General features: G+C 47.8%; 1 protein-coding gene across 7 annotated transcripts in view; it reads left to right on the top strand.

Annotated features, from left to right (window-relative positions):
• Positions 1-18,899, top strand: part of ZNF423 (zinc finger protein 423) — a 209,498-nt gene that overhangs the window by 171,724 nt on the left and 18,875 nt on the right. For 6 of the 7 annotated variants that reach the window (XM_068693083.1, XM_068693085.1, XM_068693086.1 and 3 more), the window contains 2 exons: positions 15,051-15,182; positions 16,718-16,833. The exons of the other annotated variant lie outside the window; for it this stretch is intronic. In XM_068693083.1, the coding sequence (XP_068549184.1) occupies positions 15,051-15,182; positions 16,718-16,833 (248 nt within the window). The remainder of the gene's footprint in view (positions 1-15,050; positions 15,183-16,717; positions 16,834-18,899) is intronic. 7 annotated transcript variants of the gene reach the window in all.

An 18,899-nucleotide genomic window follows, 5' to 3' on the forward strand; every position in this document is an offset into this window, starting at 1 on the left:
GCCACTCGTGTCCCCATGGACAAAACGCTGCAGCGGCACGGACAAGGGAGAGAGCCAGGGTAACCCCAGCATGGCACAGGCGAATGTACCAGAAAAATAAACAATTTAGTGCTGCAAGGAGATAGAAGAGGAGCAGCTCTTCTGATTTCACGTGCATGTAACAGGAGCAGGTACTATTGCTGGTTCCTAGCACACGAGTCACAGCGTAAACGGTGTCGCCAATTTCGAGTTTGCTCTAGATCAGCTTTTCATGTCGCTGCCAAAGCCCCGGCCTGGGCCACCTGTGCCTGCAGCAGGGGGCTGCGGGGCTGCCGGCAGCGCTGAGGCCCGGCAAGGCGCCTGCTGGAGGCCCTGGTGTTGTCACGGCTCGTGCCCCAGGTGTCTGCCAGTCACCGGGGGCTGGCAGCGGCTGAGAGCCGCGGGCCCAGCTTCCTTCCTCAGAGGCGGCGCGGGGCCGCCAGCAGCGCCTCCGAGTCCACCTGGCCTGGGCCCGTGTGTCCGGCCAGCTGCTGCAGCATTGTTGTGGCTTGTTGTCGTTCCTGGAAACAAGAGTATTCAAAGCGCATTGTCTGGGAACAATGGGCATGAGCAGCAGTGACGGCTCGCCCAGGGCACCCTGTCCTGGCTCGGCTACAGCCACAGCCTCCCGCTGCTCCATCTGCCTCAGGAGGTGAGGGCCTGGTGGCAGGCAGCGACCCGACCATGTCCCTGCTCCTGGGGCAGAGGCAGGGGCTGCTCAGCACCTCCTGAGGTGTCCTGGTGCCCTGACCTGGGCTGTCCCAGCTGCTCACAGCTGCAGGCACCAGGCCTCTGCCACAGGGTGCACCCAGACGAGACGTGGGGTGCTGGGCCTACACTGGGTGCTGCTGCCCACGGTACGTGTTCCTGCCACAGGCAGGGGGGAGAGATGTGGGAGGACAGGAGTGCTGTGCTGGGTGTGCAAACGTTGTGTTTGTGGAAGAGGAGTGATATTGCAGGAGCATCACTGTCTGCGTGCATTAATTACCCCAGCGATTTTACTGTGAGAACTGCTGAGGTGCCTGGGTTGTCACTCGATCATGGTGGCTGCCAAGCACAGGTGAGTCTGCTCCATCGGACGCAGTGCCGAAAATAACTGACCGCATGAAACCGAACTGTCCTTTGAGGAAGCAATTTCTGGTACAGGCACTCTTTGCAGAAGTATTTAGTATAAAATCTTGGTGCCCTAGACATTTTCCTCTTGTGTCATTTGCCTTAAAACTGGCTACTGCTTCTCACCTGATCGCAGACATGGTGATCACGAGAAACACATCTGACTCTCATTAACGAGCAGTGATAACTCACCTGTGCCTATTACTTATTACAGTTCTTACTGAACTTCCAAACTGGTCTCACAAATTTCATGTATTTACTGAAAACGAGTAACAGAAATGTTGCTTCCTCACACTTCATTTTTGTAAGGAGCTTATTTTCTCCGCAGAAGCTTTCAAAACTAAATGGATATCCCAGAAACGTATCCTGGAGGTCAGTGTGCTTGGGACGCTTCAGACAAAATTGAAAGCCCATGTACCTTTTGTACTGTCACTAAGAATATTGACTCTGTTCCCCACCTTCAAACATACTTTTCTGTTTTCTTCGTGATGTGACTTTCCTCCTCGGATTCATGTTTCTTTTATAATAAAATCACAGCAGAGTTAGAAGGTTAAAATTGCAACCTCATTGCCATAGTAGAAATCTGAGTGACTTCAGGCTGAGCAGCACAGAGGTGCCTTGTCTGTGTTTTCCTTGAGAACCCCGGGCATGTCCTGTGTGGGTTTTCCTGTAGCTGTTCACTTCCTGCCTTGTGTTTCAGATGCCCATGTGTACATCTGTCATAGTCATTCTCTTCCTCTCCAAGAAACCGTATGTTTTTTCCTGACGCCGTTTGGGATGCAAAGTTTGTTGAAGTGTTTGGGGCTCACCCTGTGCCCTCTCTGCGGGCTGGCACGTCAGGGATCGTCACCTGCGAACACTGATCCCCCACACCCCCGGCATGGGGTATGTAAAGAGCTGATATGGGAGTGCAGTCCCTGGGCTCAGCGCTGGGCATGCAGGCATGCTGCAAATGCCCCGTGAGCAGAGGTACCCCCACTGCCACGGCCGGTGAAGGCTGGCAGAGCTGCTGCCCGAGAGCTGCCTGCCCATGCTTTGGCAGCACTGGGTCCTCTCTGCCTGGATTAGTGGGTTTTGGGTGTGCCGCCTGTCAACTCTTCACTTCTTAGTAAATTCCGGCACAATGCTTTGTGGCTCGTGCACTCTTTAAAGCCAGTATTATTCTTGTGGCTGCCATTAGAATTTATAAGAATAAAAGCACCTTGTAAGGTGCTCTGGCAGAGTGAGTTCTGAGCTGTACGGACTGCGTGCTCCTAACAATTAATCGACTCAGCTCAATACATGCCCGAATCGTGTTTAATAACAACGTGGGGCTTTGTGGATTCAGGAAACCTTTGTTGGTGTGTTCTGAAATGCTGCGGTGGTTTGTGGCATCCCGCGGATAGCAGGGAGCTGGGTGAGCGGCCACCAGCTCCCCTCGTCACCCCTGAGCTCGCAGCCTCGTCCTGGCAGCAGCAGCGGGCTGGTGGCACAGGTCAGCCTGGCCGTGGTTATTAGCTTGAGCATCTTAACACGGCTAAAAAGCTGATCTGTGGTCAGCCAGCTCTGCCCGAAGAAGTTTGGTTCTCCTTCACAGGATGGTGAAGATGCGTTTGTTTGTGCAGGAAGCAGCCGGGCCGTGTAGAATAAAAGCTTATTTTACGCTGCCTTCTGCAAAATCACTGCTTTTGTGTCTACCGCGAGCGCTTACGCTGGAATGCAGTGTGTGAGTTTTCAGCTACTGGAGATAGATCATCTTTACAGACCACAATAAAATGTTTGTGTAATGCTTAACTGTACATTAAGTAACAACGCGCGTTGGAATGTCCCCATATTCCTTCTTTCCAGCAAATAAGAGCATAAAGCTGAGTATCCCCACCCCTCCCATTACCGCACGCGGCACTTAGTTACATTAGAAGAACGAGGTGTCGTTCTGCCAACTCGTTTCCCTCGGTTCGTGCTGCTTGCTGGTAACGCACAGAGCACGCTGACCTCTGGGGCAGTACTTCTAAGGCCTGGCTTTGTGTCGCGCCTCGTACCATGGCACAGCTCCTGCCGGAAGTAGGTGGCTTGTCCCAGACTCCTGTGCCCGCAACTGGGGCGATACCGGGATGAGCTGGTGTGTAACAGCACGTGTGGAAGGCGCGGGTGTGAGGGTGTGTGCTGCAGCGTGGCTTGTGTCGTGTCAAAGCACCGCGGTGTTTTTAAACACCCTAAAAGCGGGGTTCAGCCACGGCCTCTTACAGGGGTGCTGCACAGCTGGGACGTGCAGGATGTTTTGGAGGTGACAGGGACCTGTACTGCCTTAACACCCGGCTGGTGCCTCTGCGAACCAACTGGAGCAGCGGATGAGTTTTGCAGTTCCTACAATTGCTCAGGACCCTTGCAGGCTTATAAGGATACTGCAGGATCTCTTCCTGTGCACTTTTGCTTTGCTTTCTTCGCCTTTCTCTGGAAGGCGGTGTGTGTGTTCTCCTGTTCCGAGGGCCGAGCTTCATCTCTGTGCGAGCATCCCCAAGTGGATGTGCCCCCACTGCCCCTCTCCAGGCAGCACGAGGCTGGGAGGCAGCTCCAGCTGGTTCAGCTCGGCTCCAGCTCAGGGCAGCTGTTTTACAGGGGGTCTGGGGGCAGGAACCGGGGTTCAAAATCGCCTCAGCTCCAATGGAGAAATCGATATTTAGCCATAAAACCAGGAGGGGCATGGATGGGATTCACAGCCTGAACAAGAGGGTTTCAGTATTGTCATAGAAGATAAAACAAGAGGAAAACATTTTTGAATTTACTCTTTGTGTATTGAGGCCTTTTATGATTCATCAGTAAGTAAATATAAGCTAAGGGAGTGATTTGTTTCTAACAAGCTTATAAAATACTAGAGTCATTTGTGAGTTTATTGGAGTGCTGATTATAAACATTCCCTCATGCACACTCCTTTGTGTCAAATTAACATTCAAAATACAAATATTGTATCTTTGAATATTTCTGTAATCTCTTCCCAAGTATTCAAGAACTTCGCGAGGAGAGGCGATTGATGGTGTCACATGAAAAGTTGTCGAGTGCTCTGTGACAGTTTTGGACATATTTTTCCTTTCTTTGGCACTTGCTTTGCTCATGCTGCTTCTTTGAATTGCCTGCTCCATGCTCTAGCATTTCATTTTTTGATACAATGCATAATTGATGCTCATCTAGCTGCAAAGATTCAATGGTTGTGTGTGCCGCGCGGCTCCCCGGGACGAGCTGTGCCACCACGGAGCGCGGCGCTGTCACAGAGGGGTGGCCACTGTCACAACAGGGGTGGCCTCAGCACGGTGCCCGCTGCCTGCTGGGGCTGGCCAGGCCTTCCAGAGCACCCCAGGGAGGAGCTGGGCTCTGTGGCCTCAGGTGGGGTTTGTCTTTTTTGTCCTTCCCCCTAAAATGGTCCCCATGCTGTCGTTGTCACTACCCAAATTTCTCGTCTTTCCTTTCATTGTGTGACTTGTTTTTTACTAAGCAGAGGAAATTTGTGCAAGGGTGGGGTCTTAGGCTAGCATTATTATAGTGGCTGCCATTTAAAAAGTCAATTTTTGCCTACAGGCAAGGTATTGTTATCAGAGTTTGTACCTATTTTGCATATATACGATTGTATCTTCGCTCCCTCTCTGGGGTGACAGTAGCAAATGCCGACTTCTTAGTGCGGATCATTGAATTGGAGCTTAAAGTAAGAACCCACAAGAAAAATGAAGAATAAAATAGTGGGTAGCAGGTCTCTAGCAGACCTTTATTGTATCCTTCTTTTTGGTTCATACAGGGACTCCATGACAGCTTGATTTAGGATCTTATTTTATTTGAGGGAGCAGCTGAAAAGCAGCTTGATTTTTCCTCTCATTTTTCACTCTTCCTTAGTAACTTTAGCAGTGCGGTGTAATACACTGCTTCTCATCTGGGCTTATTAGGTGCAAACTCCTAAATCTGTTTCCAGTTGCGCGAATGCACATCAGGCCCTTCTCTGTGCAGTCCTGCTGCACCTTTGGGCCATTCCACACAACCTCAGCCCCTCCTGCCCAGGCTCCAGCCCATTTCTCCATTTCTGTGCCCATCCCTGGAGGTGCTCTCCTGGCTGGCACCGCACACAGCCTGCTGTTGGTATTGGCATACGGTTTCTGTGTGGAGGGTTTGTTAGTTGTTTTTTGTTATTTTTTTGGTTTAATGTAACTTCTGGGAAGGAGCAGAGTGGCAGAGGACCCGCGAAGCTGTACAAAGCCACCAGCCTGAGATCTGGGTGAGTTTAAGCAAATCCAGCCTTGCAGGAGTCCCACTGTTAATGAGCTGTCAGAGCCTCTGGATGTCATTTCCTTGGCGATGTGCTGCTACGCTCGTGCTTCCCACGGCTGGAGGAGGTAGCACCGTCATAGGCTCAGCACGTCCAGTTCCCCTTCTCTGAGCAAAAATGCAGACTTTCCTCCCGTCTTAGACTAAGTTTTCTGTCACAGCCCTCATATGTTCCTTGGAGCCTGTCTTTGGAGCATAAAAGTTTGCACATGGCTTTCCTCAATGCATTAAAAAGCCAATGACACATCAAATGAAGAAAATGTGTTTCTAAAAATTAAATAAAACCAAGCTGGCTGTCCTGTTCAGTGGCAGCGTGTCTGCCAGCAGCCATGTGCCTGAGCTGCTCGCATAATAAAGCAGAAAGGGATTTGTTGACAAAGGCAGCGCCAGAGCGCTTGGAGGTTGGGGTCTGGTTGCAGGTCTCTGGCCGTGCCGTGCAGGATGCGTGCAGGCAGCCGGCTGTGTCCCACTGCCGCTCTCCGGGTCCTTGGCTGAACAGAGCCAGCCGCTCAGGCACGAGGGGTGCAGGCGGGCTGGCTCACCCCCAAAGTACAGATGTAAGGGTGGTGCTGTCTGGGATCAGGCTTTGAGTATTGGGGTCACAAGCTGTGTGTTAGATGTGTGCCACTGAGAGTAAAATGACAGTGTGTGCTGGGCAGTGTCCTTGTTCGGCACTCAGATCTCTTCCCAAAGGTTGTGGGGTTACAGCTCCTCGTATTTGGGGTGAGGATCCTGCAGGGGATGTTTTCCCCTTGGACTGGGGGGGTGTTAATCAAGCAAATCCCATCAACATCAATGAGGACGCTCGGTGCGTTCGCTGACGAATTTTTCCATAGTATGAGAATGTGTCTGCATCATGCAGAGGCGCTTAAGGTATTTTCTTGTTTTCATGCAGATTCTTTGTGACTGCCGTAAGGAATATCATGCGTTACTGCACCTTAGGATTCCTGACTTAAAATGTCTGATAGTTTTTTCATTCTTTTGGGCATATTTGCACTCAATGAGCTTTGAGAGATATTCATGCCATGCAAAATCAGTCACCTATCTGAGCCAGACAGACCTTATTTAGTCACCCATGGTTTTTCTGGTGGCAATGGCATCTCATTTCCATCTCTGATAGCTGCTTTGCGCCCCCAGCTCCCTTCCTGGCAGCGGGGAGAGGGAGCGGGGTGAGGCAGGCACCAGAGGATGGGGCTTGGGGACCAGAGCCTGGCTGGGGTGGGCTGCGAGGTGGGTGCAGCCCTCCTGGGAACTGGCACGCTGCAGGGCAGTTCTGCTGAGTGGTCATGCCCAGATGGCTACGTGGCTGTCGTGGTTTTCTCTCCCACCAAGAAAAAGCTGAAAGATGTTTCCATTGTTTGGCTTGTCCGCATGCATTGTGAGGAAGAGTTTTTGTCAGGAAGCTGATAACAACGCTGTAACAGGTTGCTTTTTTACTAGAGGCTTTTGCCCAGTGGTAATGTTTCTTAAAAATAAAAGAATGGAAATTTGTATATAAAAGAGATGTATTTGTTTAACCCAAATGGGAGTGTACAAACTGCCCCAAAGCAACAGAAGTGCAGCATTCACCAAGCTCCAAAACTGTTTGGAGATGAGCAACAGAAGTAATGCTCGAAGTTGGTTTCCACTTGCATTTGTAACTTTTATGCCCACCGTGTTGTTTCCCCAACAACTGTGCTAATGGCAGCTGTTTGGGCACAGCACCAACCAGAGCAAGGGTAGCAGGAGTTACCGTAACTCTAGCCCAACCAACAGAAAGGTATGGTGTTTATCATAAGTTGATGCTCGAAAGCGTGTTTCTCAGTTAAACCATACATTTCAAAGTGTTTTCATTTTGTTATGTGTTGTGTTTTTAATCCCTCATTTTTACCATTTTTTTTCTGCTTCCCTGATGCCGTCATGGAAGTGGTTTAAGGCTTTGTCAGAGCCCGTGTGTTGCTGAGTGTCGTCGACAACACCTGGCTTGTAGCCTGCCCGTCACGTTAATGATAGACTATTAGAAACCAGTCATCTGATGATTAGCTACACAATAGATTTATAGTCTATCATGTCGGTGTATACTTGGGAAACTTTAATCTGGAGATCAGTGCCACACATCAGAGGGAGCTCACGTATTTCGAGTGCAAGTGCGCCTCGCACGCCCAGCAGCCAGGACGGGTACCACGGGGCTCAGAGCCCCCTGGGACCCCCGGTGTGGGCTCAGGCACTGCTCTCCCGTACACCGCCGAGCCTGAGCCACGAGGGTGGAGGCTTTGCCTCTGGCTGTCCTTGCTCAAGCTCTGGTGGCCTCCTTGCTGCCACGGTTGATGCACGCAGGGACAGCAGGTCTGGGTCTGGTGTTGTGGGGGCACCCTGCGGCTCTGGTGGCCTGGTGCTGAGGCTGTGCAACGTGCCAGGCCTGTGAATCCAGTGGCAAGGGCTTCACCCCCACTGAAACTCGGCTTAAAGCTGTGCATGTTCTAAAAGCACTTGGCATATTCCAGTGGGATGTTTAATATGAGTGTAACGATGGTTTAATTTTAATTTTTAATTTCACAAGAATAGATGCCAAGTGGATACTGGTTACTCCTGTTTGTCTGTATTGAGCTCTTTGATGTGATATTGTCGATAGGATCAGAGGACAGACATACTCCTGGTGTGCAGCAATGCAGGGAGCTGCTGCAAGGCAAGAGAAGAGACCAGGACTTGGAGCAGGGCACGGAGGTTTATTGAGTGACGCGGTGGCACGAGGGATGCCAGCACAGGGAACGGGCTGTGGGCACGGGCTGGGCTCAGGGACAGTACTTCAGTGTCACCAGGTACTGACACTATACCTGAGATATTACAGCTGTCAACATATCCTAACACCAGAACACATGGCCAGGGTCGAGTTGCATGGGAAGCGTACAAGCGTGGTGTTTTTATTCACCTTTAGCTGTTCTTATGGGTTCGTTAGCTTCATCCAAGCTCGTTCTGCGTGTATGTGTATGTGCTTGCATGCTCGAGGAAGGTGTGCTTTTCTTTCCTTGTACAGATTTCGCATTTCCATGGAAGCCATTGGAGTTACTCCTTAAAGAACTTTTGTGAGGGAAGAGCCAGAATTACCAGACTTCGATCCACGAGGAGTTTTAATATAAGCTATTAAAAAAAAAAAAATGTTTTCACAGAAAGGCTGATAGAGTGTGAAGTTTCTGTGCTAAAGTGTAGCGTGTTTCTATAAATGATCTTTATGCAGTTTCTCCGATTAATATCTACATCTAAAATAAAGCCATGCAGGCAGGGTCCCTCTGGGACTCTGCAGCCAGCAGACAGATGATGCATAGCTTCATGAACTCCTTTGAACTTTCAGACTTTATTTTTATTGTAAACTGAAAATTAAGCTGATGAGGATGGGCTTGGCAGGCCCATCTTCTGTGGCTGCCATTCAGCCTCCCCCGTGCCATCGTGGAGCAGGCGCTGGAGCAGCAGGCAGAAAGCTGCCCTCGTCCTGGTGGGAAACTCCACACAACCTCATCCCGAGTCCCTCTGGGACCGTGCTTCTTCTTAATGGTCATTTTAATATTGCAGTGTGGTGACATGCACTGGAGGCAGTGAACTCACAAGCTACCTTATAAATAATTTGGCATCTAATTCTGCATATTTTGAGCTGGAGGCCCCCTGAGATGATGAAGAGAGTTTAAAGCCCGTTGTGCGGTAGGGCTAATTTAGTCTGAAAAAAAGAGTACCTGAAAAAGAGGCCACAGCCACGTATAGCATGTGCATCACCAGAAGCGTTGCAGTTGGTTACCAGAAACCCATCGGTGCTGCTCCAGCACCAGTGGAACTTGCCAGGAGCTCATGTCTCCTAAATTTCCTCCGAATCCCCAAATCCTTTTCCCCTGGGGAAAAGCTGGGGAGCGGGGCAGCCCCTTTGCTTCGTCAGTCCACCGGCAGGGCTGACCATCTGCCGGAAAGCTGTGAAGAAGAGGATGGATTTTAGTGAGTCTCACCCAAAAGCAAATGCATGTTTGGAACACTCGGCATTTTTGTTGGTTTGCCTTCCATAGCTTCCAGAAGAACCAAAGTCCCTGTGTTATCATTTTTCATTAAAATGATGTTTCTAACCACGGTGGACAGCTCTCATATCCCTTGAAAACTTATAATAGTAAAATTGTCATAAGGACGAGGCAGGAATGCAAGATTTTATTAAACAATCTTCAGCTCATAAAAGACATCAGCGTTGTGCCATTCTAGATCATATAAATATATTTCAAAGCAGAATCATATTTCAGCGGAGAGATAAAGCACACAAGAATATGAGGAGCAGATACCAACATAAAATATTAAACCCTCCAAGAAGGGGTGCAGGTGAATGCTTATCCACGCGGGCCAGTCGGGGGGCTCGTGCAGGCTGCGAGCAAGGCAGGACACCGGCAGTGTATCAGCGGGGCCCAGGGCACGGCTGTGCGTGGCGGCTCGTGGCCGTGCTTCGGGCCGGCCGGGGCTTTGGCGTGGCGTTTTGTGCTGCGGGCAGGTGGTGGGAGTCCTTCATCGGGCAGGCGTCAAAGGCAGATATGAGCTCTACCTGGATAAATAAGTATAAATAGTTCTCTTTCTGATATGTGACCAGATTATTTTCCAGTTGATTTCCAGCCAAGGTCCCAAGTGGGCCACAGATCAAAAAAAGATAAGGGTCAGTTACAAGGTTGAGCTCATTCGGCGTTTCCATGGTAACTGACCTCCAGCATCCCTGGGAGGACGGCACCCAGCTCCCCAGGTGACATTTCTGCTGCCACGCCATCAATCCGCTGCCTTTCACCGCCGGGGCCGCCCGAGCAGCGGGGAGCCGTGCTGCACCGCGGCTGTGCCGCCGGCCAGGAAAGGGCTCAGCTCCGTCCTGCGGGATTAATTACAAAAACGCACCGGAGCGATGCGGTCCTAACAGCGGGACAGGGCCTCAGACAACAGCGGCAACGAAGGGATGCCGTCTGCACGGCATCGCCGTGTTCCCACCCAAAGCTCTGCGAACGCGCCGTCCCCCTGTGGTGCTCCCAGCTTGGGCTCAGCCCTGGGCTTTGCCTTCACCCTGGGGTGGGTTGCAGTGAAGCCAGCAGTGCGGCGCTGCCAGCCGGCTCTCCCGCAGGCTTTGTTCCAGAGGGGTGTCCATCACTGTCGTCCTCAGCCCCAGCCCCTCGCTCCTCCGCAGCCAGAAGGAAGAAAAGCTGGAGAAGCTCCTGTTTTTCCCCTGCTATAAATTTCCCCTTTGCTTCCTTATTTACCGGGGAATGAATTGCATAAACAGAACAGTTTCATGCAGTCTTCGTTTTATTTCCCTGCGTTTGTTCCAATTTGTATTTATTTCTATTATAATTAGAGCACCCCTTACATGGCCCGTTTATTTCTACCAGATTTATGATGTAATGGACAAGAGAAGGTGCTCTGTGAACATGATGTTAATGCTTTGTTACCCTGAATTATGGATTTTCAAAGTTCATTAAAAGTGTGGTTAACTCGTGGATGTGTACATCTAAGTACAGCAAAGACGTTCCCTTTTACTGCCTTAATTTGCTGCAGCGAGGTAGCAATATGCTGCTTTGGGGAGCAGTGCTACGGGATGGACACGTTGTGGGGAGCGAGCATCAGATTGCCCTACACACTATCTCAAATTGGGACTATTGTGGGTATAAGGGAAAATTTTGCTTTATTAAATCAAGTTGAAGTTTTAACTAACAATGAAGACAATTCCATTTTTATTGCTCCAGTTCAAGTTTGTCTTTGGGTTGATAACATGTCGGTACATGACAGTGTTAATGCATCGTTTTATATTGCCATTAATATAGTTATAATTAGAAATGCAGCTGATACAGTACATGGGTTTAATACAGCATTATTAATTATACTGCATCCTCGCCAGGAGGCTGCCAGCGTCAGTTCTCTTAGAGGCTCAGAGGCTGATTGTAATATGTATTAAATGCACATTGCTGCAGCACAAACAGCTTTATGGAGAAGCACATTCCCACTAAAACGGGCAGGATGAGAGCGTAAGTGCTACCAAGCACCCTATCAACACATTTAAAACTATGCTGCAAATGCATTTGAACTTGCAAACAATGAGCGGCGTGCTTCACCGCTGCAGTTCAGCCAGGGCTGCGCAGCCCCCTAATCCTCGCTAACAGGCAGTAAATTATGTACCTCAACATTTATACAAATGCCTGCCTTTGACATCAGTGGGCACCACCCAGGTTTCACCTTCAGGATTCAGATAATCAGCTCTCGTTCCTACTGGCTTCCCTCAAGACCAGTATGGAAATAAGGATGTGTCTGCCAGGGATCAAATGCTTTTGGAGACAAAAGTAGGTACTGAAAACATTACAGGATACTATCATCTCCCCATGATACTTTTACACAAAGCGCTCTGTTCCTCTTTTGGCCTGACATAGTTTCAGCCTGACAGAATCCAGCAGGCCTGCTTGTTTTAAACAAGAGCACATCCTATTATTTTTTTGAGAAATGAAGTGTAAAATTAATGCTTATTATTTTCAGCTTGGGAAAAAAAAAAAGGCAAGAAACCCAAGATTCTTGTTTGCTGTGCATTGCTCGTTTAGTGTTAAAATCAATTGATCCCCGCACAGATACACTTATGGAGAAATGGGAGAAGATCTAGCACAGCGAGCTGTGAAAATCTGCATTTTACTTTACAAATGAGAGGGGCTGCATAATTCACTTGAGTTATGTAGGTCTCTCATAGATGCCTGTCATATTAAAAAAAAAAAAAAAGGAATAAAAATGAGGGAAATGATTATATGTTTTGTGTTCCTGCCGCCCGGCGCCACGTGGTCGACTGGAGCGTTGGCTGGTGTGCTGCATTGTCAAAGAGCCGCCCCGCGCGCGCCTATAGCATCGGATATAATTCAGGAAAGTTATTCTCCAAAGGTGACTGAGTACCCCTACACATGCACCGTGTTGCTGTGTAAAATAATATGCTGTAAAATGCCACGGAGAAGAGAGTGATTATAGCAGCAATTCTATCTATATCTTTGGGCATTTTCATATTTTGAATACACATGCATGAAAAGAGAAGCGTTTGTCATGCTAACCATGGTACTTTTTTCCCCCTTTTTTCTTCCTGGATGGTTTTATAGACACAAGAAATACATAATGGACTCCTGTGGGAGTGGAATAAAAACCCCCACCGGTGAGGAGAAGGCCTTATAATTCAGAAGTGGATTTGCAAATCAAAAGGTCTTGCCTCGAGTGGGATAAATTTCCAGATCTGCAGGAACCCATTATGTTTTATTATTTTTCATTCGAGTTTTAGTTTGTTTGTTATGGGTTTAACTATTTAAAATACTGCAGGGATCAGCCAAGAAAATACACAATCTCTGTTACCTAATTAAACATACCAAGACTGTAAAAATATACTTCAATGGAAATGCTGAATATTGTTCTACTTTTTTAATTTTACTGAAATTGTAGGTATTTAGGCTGCAAAAGGAGCAGTCTTCTAATCAGCAGTATGTGTCTGTCCGTATTTATGAACGCACGTGCTCACACAGGACCACGGGCTGTACATGAATCACTGTTTTCCAAATACCCAGTATGTGGAGAGTAGAAAATTAATGTCAAACATGATTTCTCTGATTTACTCGCAGAAGGAATTTGTTCCATTCCCCCAGTATCTGCTTTGTCCTCTCCAAGTTTATTGCAGTGCGCGGCTGCTGTAGCAGCTGTGTGCTGGGCATGCTCGGGATGCTCAGCGCGGGGCGCGGATCCCTCCCCCTGCTTTCCGTCCCTCCGGAGCAGATGGGAAGGGCTGCACGAGGCCAAAACTTTTCAGGCAAGGGCCTGATCCAGGAAGGCAGCCTTACACCACAGCCGGGGAGAGGGCCAGGTTGGAAACCCATGCTTCAGAGAGGACAATATGCCCGTCCGTGCGGGGTGCCCACACAGAGGGTTGCAAACCTCGCTGTGTCCTACAGCTATCCCAGTGCCCAGCCACGGCTACCCACTTTGCTGGGGGAGCTGCTGCTGTGGCACTGTCAGCACTTTCCTCTTTCTGCTCCTGACTCTTCCCTCTCTTTCCCTTTTCCCTCCCCCGCTCCCAGCCCACCCGCTTGCCTCTCCGCACCCCACTCACCGCCTCCCCTGCACCACTCAGGTTTCCCAGCCATGGGGCAGTGTGGGCAGCTCACCACCTGCTCTGTGCAATTTTTTAAAATTATTATTATTATTATTATTATTATTATTATTATTATTATTATTATTATTATTATTATTATTATTATTATTATTATTATTATTATTATTCTCTTTTTCCCGCTGCCCCATACAGAGCACCTGTATGGAGCACCCATCCAGCCACGCGTGCCCTGGGCATTGCCCCTCGCTGCAGACGTGGCAGCCACTGAGCTGCTGCTCCAGAGCTCTCTGTTTGCCTGTCCTGGTCCTGGAGCACTAGTGCTCACCTGCCCACCTTGCAAAAGGGCTCTGAGACCCTGGGAGTACCAAAAACCTTATAAGAAAATAATTTCCCTCTGTCTGACCGCTTTAAAACTAATTTAAAATGTTTGTAAGTAAAGACTGTGCTTTTGGAGGCTCACATTGTTTGCAAGAGAGCAACTCACTGTGTAATGCAGTCAGTTCTTAGGCATCTTGGAACTAAAAATTGAAGTTAGTGAGGTTTGAAAGTGTAAAAACAAAGCTGAGTGTAAATCAAAAGGCAGTTTGTTTAGTTTTAAAGATGTTCGTGACAATTTCATGTGTGCTGCCATAATGAAGGGAAGATGTTTTGAGGAAGTATTTGCAAAAAACATCTGCAAAATCTTTAAAATGTAGATGTTTACTGTTATATATTAAATATGTATTATAAACCTGTTTTCTAAATTTCTACTCCTCCTTCATTTCAAGCAAACCAAAAGGTTTCTTTCATGTTTATTGTGGAAATTGACTTAATATGGCTTCAATACCTCAAAAAAAGGCCAAAAATATGGAAGTGGGTAAACAGAGAAACATGCCATCTTACAAAATAATAATTGTTGTTATTTATGTTCAGCTAGAAAGTAAATGCTTAAGAATGAATAAAGCTTAAGATACGTGATATGGAAATTATGCTTTAAAATGACATTTACGTCCCTTTAATGGTCTATCTGCACCTTGGAAGAAGTTGAGAGAGAGAAAATCAAGGCTGACACTGGTCTGGGCTCCTGCTCTTCTCCCATAGTTTCCTCTTCCTCTGTGTATGTGCAGAGGTGAGGCAGCCTGCTTTCAGTGGTGGTGGTTGAACTCAGGCTTTAAATGCTGTGGGAGAGCTCAGTAATTCACACCCAGTGCAGCGATGTCCTTCCTCTGCGGCAGGACGCGAGGTGGAGCGGCACGGTGCCGCCGGGAGCCCGGCCAGGTGTGCAGGCTGCTGGCGGCTTGATCCCAGCCCCGCTTCCATCCCGGCTGAAAATGAGTGTCCCTAAATGACCAAGTGACTTGGGGCCCCAGATGTGACTTGGTGCTGCTCACCTGAGCGCTTCACACGAGTGGCTCAGCCGGCTCTCGCAGCGGGGCCACGGCGATGGCTGCGGGTCCCCGACGTTGCGCGCGCCGGCACCGGCGTTTCTCGCTGGCTGCTGCATCCCAGACGCTAATGTGCTGTGTCACTAACAAGTTGTATCATTTGAACCTTGCAGAGGAAGGCATCAATCATGAGTGCAAGCTGTGTAACCAGATGTTTGACTCTCCGGCAAAGCTCCTGTGTCACCTGATTGAGCACAGCTTTGAGGGGATGGGAGGCACATTCAAATGCCCTGTTTGTTTCACAGGTAAGACAGGGAGACTGAGACAAGCCTCAGTGTGCATGGCTTGATCCAGAAATGACACTCAGGGGATTTGTAAAATACGGTATGCCTTTTCTCAGGAAGAGAAATACTGTGCTTGGAAATGTTCAAAATAGCCCCTGTCTAAACCAGCAGCACTGGGTGTTTGACACCGTGCAGCGCTGCCCAAACGCAGCAGGCTCTGCATTGCTGCTTGTGATGAGAAGCCTTACAACCTGCACCTTGTGCTCGGAAGGGGAGATGGGTCTCCAAGCACGCAACTTGCAAGGCATGGACCTGTTCTTGCCAGCCCTCCCGCCCCTGAGTGAGGGCTCTGTCTGAGGCCAGTGGTGAGCCTCACATGAGTAATGGCTCATAAGATCAAACCACACAACAGTTAGTTCTGACAACTCCTCTCTCAAAGATTTCTTTAAGGCCAGCTTGCTCATCTTGGAGCATTTCCAACTCCTTTCCTAACAGTGCCTATCTGAGTGCCCCCTGCTCTGTGTCCTTCCCCATGGTTCATTTTCAGCTGTCTCACCAGTGCAAGTCATGTTGGGTGAGCTTGCTTAATGGATCTGCAGGATGCATTTTAAGGGTGCCTTTTACAAACTTTTCAATAAGTTTCCAAATAGTTACCATCTAACTGCTTAGAGATGATTCTCACACACGTGTGGCTGTGGAGGAGGTGTCAGCAAGGGGCCGCAGGTCAGCTCCTGCAGTTCCTTAGGATTTGGCCCACAGTTTGAGAGCCTGCTTTTTGCGAGCTTGGAGTTAATTTTTCCTTTCCTGAAACATGCCTTAATGTAACTCTTTGACTGCATGTCTTTAATTCTGCTGCAGAAGCTTTTCTCATATACCACTGAACAGTCATGTAAGATAAGACAAAAATTAAACAAGATGTTTTTAACCAGCTAAAGCTGGAGTTCAGTGTCCTGCACTTCACTTGAAGTCAGGATAGTTGTCAATTCAAAATCATAATGTATATGTTGTTATATGTGTAATATTTGTAATTTTTTTTTTTTTTTTAATTTTTAATACTGAAAGAACAGCCCATTTAGAAGGTCTAAAATTTGTGACAGTCTGCCCTTTCAGGTTCACGTGCCTGGTGTCTGCCAGAAATGCTGTTCTGGGCACGCATCTTCCAGACCAGCCACCAAGGCCTCTTCTGGCCCAGTTGTCCTGCATTAAAAATGCATCCAATGCACCTGCCGTGGGCCCAGGGCTCCCTGCAGGAGGGAGCGGTGACGTCCTCTCCTCAGTCTGATGATTGAGTTCTTCCAGTCACCCGTGGACAATGTTAGCTTTATGTGAAATATCAAAAATCCATACAGGATTTAGGGTCTGTTAGAAGTAAGCTGACTGCCAGCCTGGAGACTCTAAATTGACTACTTGTAAGGAAATTCTGCTGAACCAAGTGTATTGGCACTTCTCTGGCTGATATCCTTGGATTTTCTAGAGTCTTTGAAATCATAAAGTGTAGTTCAGGATGGGAAGTGTTATATGAAGCAATCCTAACTAATTGTTCTATGTTATTTCAGTTTTTGTACAGGCAAATAAACTGCAGCAGCACATCTTTGCAGTCCATGGACAGGAAGATAAAATTTATGACTGTTCCCAGTGCCCACAGAAGTTCTTCTTTCAAACAGAGCTTCAGGTATGTTTGCAACAGGAGTAAAAGCAAAGCTAAAGCCTTTGATTTGTCTGTGTGCAACCATCACCCTTGTGCAGTGTTTAGAAAAAGTGCAGAGCCCCAGTATGGTCTCTGCTCCTGCTCTTAAACAGTCTCTCAGCTGCCTTCTGCCGCCCTGGGTGCTATCAGGAGAGAAGGGTCTCAGAGCATGGTTGGAATAAATAAATAAGACAAGACAGATATCATGATTCTTTGAGTATTTCTCTTGACAGTAGAGTTGCTACTTCCTGACATGTCTACGTCAAACACCTTGTAAATAATTTCTTTTTCTCTATTAATAATTGAGGGACTGATTAACATACAAAGACTAAGCAAATGGTAGGCTGCCCCCTCCCCTTCCTTGCTGCTAAGTCACATGTAAAGGAATTTTCCCCACCTAGGTACAAGAGCAAAGCATTGGTGCAGCTGAACGCAATGCTTCGTTAGAGGCTCCACCAAGGCAATAGCACTTTAATAAGCAGCAGCTTGTGCAAACCAGGCATCACGTCTTGCTTTCCTAGGGGGCTACAGTCCCTTCAGCTTAGCCCCTGCAAAGCTGGTGCTTGTCCTGCATTCCTGGCTGCAGCGAGCGTTTTGCAGGGACCAGACCCTGATTGGGATGTGCTGCTGGAGCTGCTCTTGGGGTCCTGGCCCCAGGGATCACTTCGGAGCCCCGCTCATGAGGCTGGGTTTTAAATCACACTGATACTTTGATGCTAAACCCTTAGATGCTACAGCCTCTGTGGGGCATTAACTTTGTGCTGCTCCAGCAGCAGAGCCAGGTCCTGTGGGCGTGCTGCCTCCCAGGGAAATGGGCTGCTGAGCTGCAGCTTTCACAGGGCTCGCAGGGAGGTTGCTGCCCTGGCCTTCCTTGTCAGGCGTGTTTACCTGCGCAGCACTGCCACAAAAACACTGCTGCTGTCTGCTGGCAAATGCAGGATTTGTATAGGGTGGTACCGTATGCCTCATTTAAATCTATTAGCTTTATAAACCATGATTTACTTAAACTTTGGAGGGTTTTTATTTATCTTGCTGAATTCCCAAGCTGCTGCCTCTTGTGTCGTGCTGTCACGCTGTGGAAGGATGGTTGATCTTTTCACTTTGTTGATTTTATTTTTTTGTCTCCCAGGGGAATCTCTTCTTTCCCTTGTTCTAGCAACCTGATTTGCATAAGTGTACAAAAGTTTTAACTATACCTTGTTAATATTTTAATAAAGTCAGCAGATTTTGGTTTGTGTGTTGTCACTACGAATGTTTTATGAAGGCAGCAGTGGCTTGCAAAGCCAGCTCTGAGTTTTCCTCCCATTTTTCCTTTAAAGTGGTGTTTGGTCAAGATGCCAGCACAATTAAAATAGGTGTACTGGCTTCCTAGGCCACTGCATTAACCTTTACAATCCGATGGTCAAATAAAGAGAACCTTGTTAAATTATAGTCTTAACAGTGGCCTTTTTTTTTTTTTTTTTGCAATTAACAGTTTTAATTACATAGTGTTTCAATTCTGAAGTGCTGTGCATTGCAAAATTGCTGCAAATAGCAGCCTTAATCAGATAAATTGTAATTATAATTTTCCAGTTTTCATGCAGGATTGGCGTGTGTTTAAAATTTCTCTGCTTATAATAATTACACAAGTCGCTTTGAATGGTGTTGGCTGAATGAAAATTCAATACTTAGCTGCAGAGTTTCAGTCCTTATTTCAGGGCTGACTCGAAAAGGTGTTTACTTGATGCCAGGGATTTTATTAAATCAGATACCTGAGCCAATGAGGACACAATTTGTGCAAAAATCAGTTAGAAACGCTCAAGACTCTTGATCCAGTCTGAGTTGCATGATTATCTCTCCAGTTACTGATTTGCAAGCTATCTGTTCCAGATTCCTCAACTGTGCATGATATTTTTGTTAAGTAAGGAAGACCCAGTATTATTTTAGTGAGCCAGTTGTTCAGTTGCTAGTTAGATGTGCATAAACCTTAATAGTGCAACTGTTCTTAGGTGGGAAAATCACCGTCCATCAAATGGTTCTGCTGGATGGATTTGACTCTTCAGTTCTGATCT

Source organism: Anas acuta, chromosome 10 (assembly GCF_963932015.1).
Source record: "Anas acuta chromosome 10, bAnaAcu1.1, whole genome shotgun sequence".
NCBI classification, from domain to species: domain Eukaryota; kingdom Metazoa; phylum Chordata; class Aves; order Anseriformes; family Anatidae; genus Anas; species Anas acuta.